The sequence below is a fragment of the Heptranchias perlo genome, chromosome 29 (genome assembly GCF_035084215.1).
Source record: "Heptranchias perlo isolate sHepPer1 chromosome 29, sHepPer1.hap1, whole genome shotgun sequence".
Lineage (NCBI taxonomy): Eukaryota > Metazoa > Chordata > Chondrichthyes > Hexanchiformes > Hexanchidae > Heptranchias > Heptranchias perlo.
The window spans coordinates 37,991,113-38,004,285 of NC_090353.1; the positions used below are offsets into that span (position 1 = coordinate 37,991,113).

At 48.5% G+C, this 13,173-nt stretch overlaps 1 protein-coding gene across 1 annotated transcript; it reads right to left on the bottom strand.

Moving 5' to 3' along the window:
• Nucleotides 1–2,137: 2,137 nt before the first annotated feature.
• On the bottom strand, nt 2,138–12,425 carry LOC137299666 (proteinase-activated receptor 2-like). The gene is made up of 2 exons (XM_067968600.1): nt 12,154–12,425; nt 2,138–3,769 (listed from the first exon to the last, which is right to left on the bottom strand). Exons 1-2 carry the CDS (start codon nt 12,155–12,157, stop codon nt 2,679–2,681), a joined length of 1,095 nt encoding a protein of 364 aa, XP_067824701.1. The 5' UTR covers nt 12,158–12,425; the 3' UTR covers nt 2,138–2,678.
• Between the last annotated feature and the right edge of the window lie 748 nt (nt 12,426–13,173).

A 13,173-nucleotide genomic window follows, 5' to 3' on the forward strand; every position in this document is an offset into this window, starting at 1 on the left:
CCCCCGATCTTCCCCCCTCTCCCCCCCGATCTTCCCCCCTCTCCCCCCCCGATCTTCCCCCCTCCCCCCCCGATCTTCCCCCCTCTCCCCCCCGATCTTCCCCTCTCCCCCCCGATCTTCCCCTCCCCCCCCCCGATCTTCCTCTCTCCCCCCAATCTTCCCCCTCCCCTGATCTTCCCCTCTCCCCCCCGATCTTCCCCCCTCTCCCCCCCCGATCTTCCCCCCTCTCCCCCCCCCGATCTTCCCCCCTCTCCCCCCCCGATCTTCCCCCCTCCCCCCCCGATCTTCCCCCCTCTCCCCCCCGATCTTCCCCTCTCCCCCCCGATCTTCCCCTCCCCCCCCCCGATCTTCCTCTCTCCCCCCAATCTTCCCCCTCCCCTGATCTTCCCCTCTCCCCCCCGATCTTCCCCCCTCTCCCCCCCCGATCTTCCCCCCTCTCCCCCCCCGATCTTCCCCCCTCTCCCCCCCCGATCTTCCCCCCTCTCCCCCCCCGATCTTCCCCCCTCCCCCCCCCCCCGATCTTCCCCCCTCTCCCCCCCGATCTTCCCCCCACCCCCGATCTTCCGTTCCAGTGCTGGGTGACGTCTCACTCCCTCTCTTTCTCCCCCCGCCCCCACCCAGTGTTGCAGCTCCAGTTGGCAGCCAGCCTGTCAATCAGAGGCTGCCGGGCGCGAAACCCGGAGAGGACGTTAATTGTCAGCAATCACCGTGCGATCGCCTCGGAAACGGTAAGTTTTGTTTATTTGGGTTTGCCACGGGCACCTTCACCCCCCCCCCCAAACCCCCCCTCCCCCCCGCTGCCAACCCGCCACTGTTGCAAAATCAACCCCTTAGGAGTTCAGGTACACAGATCATTGAAGTGTCATGAACAGGTGCAGAAAATAATCAAAAAGGCTAATGGAATGCTGGCCTTCATATCTGGAGGACTAGAGTACAAGGGGGCAGAAGTTATGCTGCAGCTATACAAAACCCTGGTTAGACCGCACCTGGAGTACTGTGAGCAGTTCTGGGCACCGCACCTTCGGAAGGACATATTGGCCTTGGAGGGAGTGCAGCGTAGGTTCACTAGAATGATACCCGGACTTCAAGGGTTAAGTTACGAGGAGAGATTACACAAATTGGGGTTATATTTTCTGGAATTTAGATGATTAAGGGGTGATTTGATCAAAGTTTTCAAGATATTAAGGGAAACTGAAATGGTGGATAGAGAGAAACTATTTCCGCTGGTTGGGGAGTCTAGGACTCGGGAACATGGCCTAAAAATTAAAGCCAGGAAGTAAGGGGATAAACATCACTCCCCAAAGATCAAGATTTCACCTCTCAGACAAGGAAGAGCACCAGAAACATGAAGAGTGAGTGAAGAAAGTGGACACCAGTGGAGAACAGTTGGAAATGGTGCATGGGCTCAGGGAGATGTGCCCCTGCAGTGGAAGAACATTTCTCAGACTGGAGCTGTCTTTAATCCACTTTGGAGGAAAATGGAAAAGGTCGTATGATTTGAAAAGGAACTTGAGGTGATCAGCATCCAGTTGACAGTTTTTATGCGGCTGACAGCTGAACCATGTCAAAGGCACAAAGCAGGTAGTCGGGGCTTTTAGGTTGTTGGGAATACAGAATGACTAACACTGAGCTGAGAATAAAGAGCAAGAGTATCACAACGGTGGCTGAAACCCCCCGTGGCTCCCTCCTCACACTCCAATCCCTCTCAGATCCCCCCTCAGTACTCACAAACCCCAATACCGAATTCCCAGTGCTGCCAGATTCCAAGGCCTTCCCAATCTCTCGTAATACTAACTTGGCATAACACCCCTTCCGACTCACCATGAACAATGCCATGGAAGATCTCCTAGTTTACATAAGTCAGGTAGGTTTAAAAGTAACCAGAGAGACCAGCCGACTCCCTGAGCACTTTGTGTATGATCCCACTGTGGACCAATACAAACTGTGTGAAACTGCTACAGTCTGGACCTAATTTAGACGCTGACTCTGGATTTTCACTGCAAATTTAGCATCTTGCACCCTAAAGAGCGCAGGAGCCATGAGAAGTAATCATGGGAAGAAACGAATTGTGCCTCACAATCTACTGGAGTTCGTGAGGAGCTGAGAAAATTATTCTGGTAAAATATCAACAACAATCTTTTTCGATATGAAACACTTTAAAGTTCATTTTTTATTGATGACTCACAGATGACTGGAATAAATAAACAGAAATATATATTTAAACTAAAGCTAGCTTCAGCAAACATAATCTACAACATGTCCAAGTTCTGTACAAGTTTGCTATCTGTTTCAGAAAATTGAGATTTCAATACACCTTACAGCTCAAATGAAATGTGTAATTACTCAATGAAAATAAATCCACTGTAGGACAGGGGCCATATCTGTCTGACTTATGACACTCGTGGCAGGAAATTCACAGCTATAAATTCCTCATCGTGCACCAATCCACGAGCAACGAGTACTCTCTGCTGCCTGGCCTCAATTCCTAACTTTACAATGAAGGTCGACCAGCTATTTAAACTCAGGAAGTGATCACAGCCTGTTCTGACCCCTGTCATTACTTGACGATCGTACATTCCTAGTTGGGACGTCCTTGAGATGTTATAATGAGTCGCCCAGTTTTTCCCTCCATAACCCAAGATGCTGAGCACCCTTACTGCTGCCCTACCTAACGTCAGCTAATTCAGTACAGATTTAGGGTCCATCCTTGGAGCTTCATTATCCGAATGGCTCAAATACTCTCTGCACAAAGTTGATGAGGAACTGGGTGAAGAAATCATGGGTGAAGTCAATTCCAACATGGTGGACGGCTGTAAATTCAATTCCCTTGTTCCAACTTTCTGGAAACAGAGAACCATCTTTACCTTGTTTCTAAACTCATCAGAAATGTAGTAGTAAATGAAAGGGTCAATGCAACTGTTGAAGCTGCTGAGAGACAGGAAAGACATGTAACATGTGTGGAGTTCAGGGACCCATTGGTGCACCAGCAGCACCGTGTTACTGGGAGTGAAACACACCAGATACATAAATAGAATTAAAATAGTGATTTTTACAGCCTTTCTATACTTTGTTTCATTAACCATTAAACATTTGATTACAGAAATGTAACAAAATATAGTAATGAAGCTTGGAATGAAAAACCCTAATACAACAACAGCCAACCAATAATGGAACTGAACAATCTCATTATCCTTTAGATATACATCGTGGCACGAGGTGATTCCCAGGTCCGGGATTTCAAAGCACTGCTTCACAAAGAGAAAAGGCAAAACAAAGAGAATAACAATCACCCAAATTACAATACAAGCAACAACGGCAAACGTATTGTCCCTGAAGCGTCTAGAGATAAATGGATGGACCAGAGCGAAGTATCTGTCGATGCTGATGAAGGTGAGGAGCAGGATGGAGCAGTACATGTTCCCGTAGAAGAAGGCGGTCATTGTCCGACACAGACCCTCACCAAAGCGCCAGTCATTGCCCAGAAGGTGGTAGGAGATCTTGAAAGGCAGCATCAGGATCAGAAGGAGGTCTGTGGTCGCCAGGTTAATCAGGAAGATGGTGGACGGCTTCTTGCTTTTTGCAGCCATTATCCAAAGGGCCATTGCATTAGCAGGGAGCCCAATGACAAACACTAGGATGTAAATAGCAGGAATCAGCTTTGTGTTGATGGGACTGGTCAGTTGAGCTCTGGCCTGATCACTTAGATTAACTCCGTCAGAACTTGGCAGGGGTATTGCAGGAAGTCTTCCAACCGCTGGTACAGTTTCATCTAAAGATGTGAAGCAGATTGTTTATTCGTTTTGCTTTTTATGCTCAGTTTTCACAGCATTTGTTTTTAATTCGTTCATGGGATGTGGGCGTCGCTGGCGAGGCCGGCATTTATTGTCCATCCCTAATTGCTCTTGAGAAGGTGGTGGTGAGCCGCCTTCTTGAACTGCTGCAGTCCGTGTGGTGAAGGTTCTCCCACAGTGCTGTTGGGAAGGGAGTTCCAGGATTTTGACCCAGCGACGATGAAGGAACGGCGATATATTTCCAAGTCGGGATGGTGTGTGACTTGGAGGGGAACGTGCAGGTGGTGTTGTTCCCATGTACCTGCTGCTCTTGTCCTTCCAGGTGGTAGAGGTTGCGGGTTTGGGAGGTGCTGTTGAAGAAGCCTTGGCGAGTTGCTGCAGTGCATCCTGTGGATGGTACACACTGCAGCCACTGTGCGCCGGACTGCTTCATTATCTGAGGGGTTGCGAGTGGAACTGAACACTGTGCAATCATCAGCGAACATCCCCATTTCTGACCTTATGATGGAGGGAAGGTCATTGATGAAGCAGCTGAAGATGGTTGGGCCTAGGACACTGCCCTGAGGAACTCCTGCAGCAATGTCCTGGGGCTGAGATGATTGGCCTCCAACAACCACTACCATCTTCCTTTGTGCTAGGTATGACTCCAGCCACTGGAGACTTTTCCCCCTGATTCCCATTGACTTCAATTTTACTAGGGCTCCTTGGTGCCACACTCGGTCAAATGCTGCCTTGATGTCAAGGACAGTCACTCTCACCTCACCTCTGGAATTCAGCTCTTTTGTCCATGTTTGGACCAAGGCTGTAATGAGGTCTGGAGCCGAGTGGTCCTGGCGGAACCCAAACTGAGCATCGGTGAGCAGGTTATTGGTGAGTAAGTGCTGCTTGATAGCCTTTGCTGTATCCAGTGCACTCAGCCATTTCTTGATATCACGTGGAGTGAATCGAATTGGCTGAAGACTGGCTTCTGTGATGGTGGGGATATCGGGAGGAGGCCGAGATGGATCGTCCACTCGGCACTTCTGGCTGAAGATGGTTGCAAACGCTCCAGCCTTGTCTTTTGTACTCACGTGCTGGACTCTGCCATCATTGAGGATGGGGATGTTTACAGAGTCTCCTCTTCCCATTAGTTGTTTAATTGTCCACCACCATTCACAACTGGATGTGGCAGGACTGCAGAGCTTTAATCTGATCCGTTGGTTGTGGAATCGCTTAGCTCTGTCTATAGCATGTTGCTTCCGCTGTTTAGCATGCATGTAGTCCTGAGTTGTAGCTTCACCAGGTTGGCACCTCATTTTTAGGTACGCCTGGTGCTGCTCCTGGCATGCTCTTCTACACTCCTCATTGAACCAGGGTTGATCCCCTGGCTTGTTGGTAATGGTAGAGTGAGGAATATGCCGGGCCATGAGGTTACAGATTGTGCTGGAATACAATTCTGCTGCTGCTGATGGCCCACAGTGCCTCATGGATGCCCAGTTTTGAGCTGCTAGATCTGTTCTGAATTTATCTCATTTAGCACGGTGGTAGTGCCACACAACACGTTGGACGGTGTCCTCAGTGCGAAGACGGGAATTCATCTCCACGAGGACTGTGCGGTGGTCACTCCTACCAATACTGTCATGGACAGATGCATCTGCGACAGGTAGATTGGTGAGGACGAGGTCAAGTAGGTTTTTCCCTCGTGTTGGTTCGCTCACCACCTGCCGCTGGCCCGTCTGGCAGCTGTGTCCTTCAGGACTCGGCCAGCAGTGGTGCTACCGAGCCACTCTTGGTGATGGACATTGAAGTCCCCGCCCAGAGTACATTCTGTGCCCTTGCTACCCTCAGTGCTTCCTCCAAGTGGTGCTCAACATGGAGGAGGACTGATTCATCAGCTGAGGGAGGGCAGTAGGTGGTAATCAGCAGGAGATTTCCTTGCCCATGTTTGACCTGATGCCATGAGGTCCGGAGTCAATGTTGAGGACTCCCAGGGCCACTCCCTCCTGACTGTATATCACTGTACCACCACCTCTGGTTGGTCTATTCTGCCAGTGGGACAGGACATACCCAGGGATGGTGATGGAAGAGTCTAGGACGTTAGCTGAAAGGTGTGATTCTGTGAGTATGGCTATGTCAGGCTGTTGTGTAAGATTCTCAAAATTCACAGATCCCCCAAAACTCGGAGAAAAACCCTAAAGAAATTCACCTTTTCCCTGAGTATGGAAAACTTTGGCCATTGACTGAAATCCTAAGATGGACGGATAGGTGAGAGGTCACCAGACGAATTCAACAACACACACAGTGGAATGTGGGAGAATTACTGCTTCAGACATGTCTCTGTTTTAATGCAAAACCTACAGCAGGTGGTCAACACTCACTGCCATTGAAAGAGGCAACTGCTCCAGACATGGTGAGGCTATGTCTTTGTTTTAAAGCAAAACCGATCAACACCTAGGACGTTGGATACAAAAGGAAGTCTTGTGTGACAAGCTCTAAAAATCGGAATTAACAATGACCCATCGGGAGAAGCAATTGCAACATGATGAGGGACCATCAAAAAGCCATCAAAGATTCTTAAGGACTTTGTAAGAACTGTTTAAACAGACATGAAGTGCCTTTTTTTTTTAAGTGATGAAGACCATTGTAAGAGAGGGATATAGAAGTGGAAACTCGAAACCTCTCTCTCTCTCTCTCTCTCTCTGGCTCTTGCTAGCGCTTGTGTGCTGCTTCTCTTGTTCTGCCTGTCTCTGGAAGGAAAAGCAGTTTCCAGCGAACAACAAGGCGAGGGGGCAACAGGAAAGGAGTTCGACAGGGAAGGTCAGCAGCTCTAGAAGCAGGCCGACACACAAGAAGAAACCAGAGCAACAGCCCCAGTGACCGTCAGACACCTCGCGGCAACAAGGGCCTTACAAAACAACAAACTAATATTACCACCAACCAACCGGGTAATATTGGGCCACCGCGACCAAAGATAACCAACTCGGGAGAAAACCGAAGATCTCAAAGTTTCCACTCTACAATCTATTCCTGACTTACTCTCTGGGTGAATTACTGTCAAGGATTTGTTTGGTGAGTATTATCTCTGGTCCTTTAGAGTCCAACTTAGCGAGAAAAGTGGGATTGGGAGGGGTGAGGTATCTTTCTACTGTAATTTCCCTCGTGTGTACCGAAGTGTTCCCCATTTTATTAGAGTGTTAAGATTGTTGTGTTGTATTTTCTCTCTTGAATAAAGGTCAAAGTTTCTTTGCACCAAAAACCGGTTGTCTGCTGCACTTTGTCACAACCCCCAAATAAGTCCAAGGTCTAGAACCCAGGGAGTGGGAGCGATTCGGACCGCTCAGAAGTCAGAGGTGAAGCTGACACACACCACCACCCCCTACAGTTGCTTGACTAATCTGTGGGACAGCACTCCCAATTTTGGTACAAGTCCCCAGATGTTCTGTACAAGGAGGTTTTTGCAGGGTTGACTGGGCTTGGTTTGCCTTTGTCATGTCCGGTACCTTGTGATCCATCCAGTTTTATTCTCATTATGACTTTTTTGAGCAAGATTTTACAACTGAGTGGTTTTGCTAGGCCATTTCAACAAAGGGCAATTAAGAATCAACCACATTGCTGTGGGTCTGGAGTCACATATAGGCCAGACCGGGTAAGGACGGCAGGTTTCCTTCCCTAAAGGGCATTAGTGAACCAGATGGGTTTTTATGATGATCCAGTAGTTTCATGGCCACCATTACTGATACTAGTATTTTTTAATTCCAGATTTTTATTTAAAAAATTGAATTTAAAATTCCCCAACTACCATGGCAGGATTTAAACTCATGACTCCGGATTACTAGTCCGGTAACATAACCACTATGCTACCGTACCTGATGCTATGATCACTGTGAAGTGAAGCAATTTGCCCCCCACTCCAAATCAGACCATTCCTTAGCACTGGGGGAGAGGGTCAATCATCAACAGCAATTGGACCACTTCTGTCCAAATAGTAAGGACTGAACATAAGAACATCAGAAATAGGAGCAGGAGTAGGTCAATCGGCCCCTCGAGCCTGCTCCGCCATTCAATAAGATCATGGCTGATCTGATCCTAACCTCAAATCTAAATTCATGTCCAATTTCCTGCCCGCTCCCCGTAACCCCTAATTCCCTTTACTTCTAGGAAACTGTCTATTTCTGTTTTAAATTTATTTAATGATGTAGCTTCCACAGCTTCCTGGGGCAGCAAATTCCACAGACCTACTACCCTCTGAGTGAAGAAGTTTCTCCTCATCTCAGTTTTGAAAGAGCAGCCCCTTATTCTAAGATTATGCCCCCTAGTTCTAGTTTCACCCATCCTTGGGAACATCCTTACCGCATCCACCCGATCAAGCCCCTTCACAATCTGAGATGTTTCAATAAGATCGCCTCTCATTCTTCTGAATTCCAATGAGTAGAGTCCCAATCTACTCAACCTCTCCTCATATGTCCGCCCCCTCATCCTCGGGATTAACCGAGTGAACCTTCTTTGTACTGCCTCGAGAGCAAGTATGTCTTTTCTGATGACATCATTTAGGAACTATTGGGGAGGAATATCTGACTGGACAATATAAAGCAGCAGGATTATACATGTTTAGTTAATCTTCATATTTGTGGTCTCTCTCCTGGCCAGCTAATACAATTAATCAAAAGTCACTGGACCATAAATTGGGTCATGTGGCGCCCGTGTTGTAGGCACTATGCGGCTTCCTAAGGACCCAAAATGGCGTCCAGAATGCACGCACACGCTTGTAGCATGATGTGCGCCGGACGCCATCTTAGTGAAGGCGTTTGCACACGCGCAGAAAGCAAACACTGGCTCCATGTAAGGTCGGGAGAATGTGCATTAGATCAGCGTGCAAAGCTGATTTAAAGGGGCAGATACGATTTTGGAACTCAACGCTCCAGCCAACACACAGCTGAACAGGTCGTAAATGGCATGGAGGACCCCCCACCAGTGCTATTTAAAGGGACCATGCAGGATTTACAGGTTAGTGGCTGGATTATTGCTTCTCGCTGCTGATGCATTTGTACCTGTTTTTGGAGGTCTCCGATACTTGAATACTAGGACCAGGGGACAGAGCCTAACATTTACAGCCAGGACTGAAGTCAGGAAACACTTCTACACACAAAGGGTGGGAGAAGTTTGGAACTCTCTTCTGCAAATGGCAGTTGATAATAGCTCAATTGTTAATTTTAAATCTGAGATTGATAGATTTTTGTTATCCAATGGTATTAAGGGATATGGGGTTAAGGCAGGTATATGGGGTTAGGTCACAGATCAGCCATGATCTCATTGAGTGGCGGAACAGGCTCGAGGGGCTGAATGGCCTACACCAGTTCCTATCTCCCTATGTTCCTATAATAAAGTTTCAATACCCTACAGGGAATGGGCCGACTAGCCGACAGACAACAGCCAGAGCACTGGCGGAGTGGGAGGGTGGGACAGGAGTGCTCTCACCCTGAGAGAGGACGGCAGGTTCACGTTCCATGGAGCCACTGCCACTCGCTGCCTCCTGTTATGAACCACCTTCTTCTGCAAGAAAGCGGGATGTGTGTCAGTGAGTGTCCTGCAAGATGTTTGGGTGATGTGCCGGTCATGTTTGAACAGCTGCCAGTGTGTGTGACCTGTGAGTTGTGGGTGTGCAGCTTGCAACAGTGGTAATGTGTGAGGGTGAGAGGAAGCATTTGGTTGAAGAGTTGAGTACTGATGGAAATAGCTTATTGGTATGTGGGGAATGGGGGGTGTCGTGCGTGGTGCAGTTCGTAGGAGACGCCACTTGACAGTTGACCTCACTCACCTTGACCATTCATGTCAAAGCATGGAACTTCTTCCTGCACTGCGTTTGCAACCATCTTCAGCCAGAAGTGTCGAGTGGATGATCCATCTCGGCCTCCTCCCGATATCCCCACCATTACAGAAGCCAGTCTTCAGCCAATTCGATTCACTCCACGTGATATCAAGAAATGGCTGAGTGCACTGGATACAGCAAAGGCTATGGGCCCCGACAACATCCCAGCTGTAGTTCTGAAGACTTGTGCTCCAGAACCAGCTGCGCCTCTAGCCAAGCTGTTCCAGTACAGCTACAACACTGGCATCTACCCGACAATGTGGAAAATTGCCCAGGTATGTCCTGTCCACAAAAAGCAGGACAAATCCAATCCGGCCAATTACCGCCCCATCAGTCTACTCTCAATCATCAGCAAAGTGATGGAAGGTGTCGTCGACAGTGCTATCAAGCGGCACTTACTCACCAATAACTTGCTCACCGATGCTCAGTTTGGGTTCCGCCAGGACCACTCGGCTCCAGACCTCATTACAGCCTTGGACAAAAGAGCTGAATTCCAGAGGTGAGGTGAGAGTGACTGCCCTTGACATCAAGGCAGCATTTGACCGAGTGTGGCACCAAGGAGCCCGAGTAAAATTGAAGTCAATGGGAATCAGGGGGAAAACTCTCCAGTGGCTGGAGTCATACCTAGCACAAAAGAAGATGGTAGTGGTTGTTGGAGGCCAATCATCTCAGCCCCAGGACATTGCTGCAGGAGTTCCTCAGGGCAGTGTCCTAGGCCCAACCATCTTCAGCTGCTTCATCAATGACCTTCCCTCCATCATAAGGTCAGAAATGGGGACGTTCGCTGATGATTGCACAGTGTTCAGTTCCATTCGCAACCCCTCAAATAATGAAGCAGTCCGAGCCCGCATGCAGAAAGACCTGGACAACATCCAGGCTTGGGCTGATAAGTGACAAGTAACATTCACGCCAGACGAGTGCCAGGCAATGACCATCTCCAACAAGAGAGAGTCTAACCACCTCCCCTTGACATTCAACAGCATTACCATCGCCGAATCCCCCACCATCAACATCCTGGGGTCACCATTGACCAGAAACTTAACTGGACCAGCCATATAAATACGGTGGCTACAAGAGCAGGTCAGAGGCTGGGTATTCTGCAACCTCCTGACTCCCCAAAGCCTTTCCACCATCTACAAGGCACAAGTCAGGAGTGTGATGGAATACTCTCCACTTGCCTGGATGAGTGCAGCTCCAACAACACTCAAGAAGCTCGACACTGTCCAGGACAAAGCAGTCCGCTTGATTGGCACCCCATCCACCACCCTAAACATTCACTCCCTTCACCACCGGCGCACAGTGGCTGCAGTGTGTACCATCCACAGGATGCACTGCAGCAACTCGCCAAGGCTTCTTCAACAGCACCTCCAAAACCCGTGACCTCTACCACTTGGAAGGACAAGCGCAGCAGGTACATGGGAACAACACCACCTGCACGTTCCCCTCCAAGTCACACACCATCCCGACTTGGAAATATATCGCCGTTCCTTCATCGTCGCTGGGTCAAAATCCTGGAACTCCCTTCCTAACAGCACTGTGGGAGAACCGTCACCACACGGACTGCAGTGGTTCAAGAAGGCGGCTCACCACCACCTTCTCAAGGGCAATAAATGCTGGCTTCGCCAGCGACGCCCACATCCCATGAACGAATAAAAAAAATTCCAGGTTCATGATCCCCCGCTGTCTCCCACTGTCTTTTGTGTATATGTCTGGAGGGCCTCTTGCCCCCCTGCAGATATAGGATGCCCCTCCTTCTGTCCACCCCTTGCACCAAGGCCTCCAGTGCATCAGCAGAGACCCTTGGCACACGCTCTCTCACAGGCCTGGTACCAATTCAGATCGGCAGATTGGTGAGGTCTGGCATGCAGATTGGAGGATGTGGGATTTAGTCGTGCGCAACCTTTATTCAATGCTTTAACATAACTCAACAGTGTGTAAACATAGTGGCGCAGGCTGCCTTTAAGAGGTGCGAGGCACTCACGATATTGGGGCCCTCCTGCTGGTGAGCAGCCACTCAGCAGCGCAGGTAGGTATCAAGTAAATCACCAGGCAGCAGGAATGTTACACACTGCCTGCACCGTAATGACCGGGCAAGGGTTAATCGCACATCGCAACCCCCGTGCCCAGATTCGGGAGTTTTCGAATTTAACCCCCACCGATTGGACAGCCAATGATAAAATGAAGATATTTCTCTGAGATTTTTAATCCTTTGTGATGAGCAGGTTTCAAGATCTGGGTAATAATTGACATTAGTGAATAATTGACATTAGTACTTGTGAAAACACAGGAGAGGAAGGAATGGGAACAAGTCGTGTTGCAGTTCAAGCCCTTTCGTTGCATGGTTTCTGCTCGAGAATTTAATTATATCCATATATAGTTACAGTTTTATACTGTATCTGTACAGGAGATAACACTGAGGTACATGAGCTGCACAGTGCCAGAATTAATAGCTCCCTATAAGGAGTGTGCATTTTAAATAGTTTCAAGAATAATTACTGAGCAGAATTCATGACTTACCCATGTTGAAGAACGGAGAGAGTTATGGCGATCCACACTTTCTTTCGAGTGACTGTCTCACACAAACAATGATTCTCAGCTGGATTGTTTTTGAGTTTTTGTACATTTAGGGTGGTACCAGGGAAAGGGGAGGAGTCGGGAGACATGTCTGTTCTGGAAAATAAAAGCTGCAATCTCACTCCGTAGGCAGTCAGTCATTCGCTTGGTATTCTGCATTTCTGTAATTTCAAGGAAACAACCCAACAACAATGTTGGGTTTGCGTCATGGGCACTGGATGAGTGCCCAATAGTCACAGCACACCTCAAACAGCTGCATCTTCAGCATGTAGTCTGCAGGCCATTGTGTCAACTTTCAACAAGCATTGCTCCGCTGGTGCGCTGAACAAATAAACTGCATCATGGGCTGATTGTGCTGATTCCCAAGACACATCTCCCCTCCCACAGTGACAGCAAGTGTAAAAAAATCAACATTTTCCATTTCCCTACATTTAACCTTTGACTGTATATGAGACCAAAAATATTGGAAGTTACCACATATCCCGCTAAAAGGCACCATTTTATCTCACTCTGGGGGATCATGTTGTGGCTCTTTGTCAACTCTTGGACGAGCGCATCACACTCCAGATATAACAGAACAATTTTTTTTTTATTCGTTCATGGGATGTGGGCATCGCTGGCGAGGCCGGCATTTATTGCCCATCCCAAGTTACCCTTGTACAGGACACACTGGCCAATAGGGAGCCATTAGCATTGATTCCAATCAGGCATGAACTCAATAAAAAGTCAGGCAATATGCAGCTTTCATCTGTCCAATCTCCATAGCATTGACTTCAGACGCTTTGCATTGAGATTGGAACAATTTGTCAAACAAGGAAGCTCTGATGAAAAAATCCTAGGAGTGGAGAAGTCACAGACTGGTCTTGTTCTCTGATGGGGCTTTAGAAAAAGTGAGGCTGAGGAATTGGTACCTCTTCGACAGCGAGTACGGGAGCCTCCAAGGACATCAGCCCAAGGGGAATG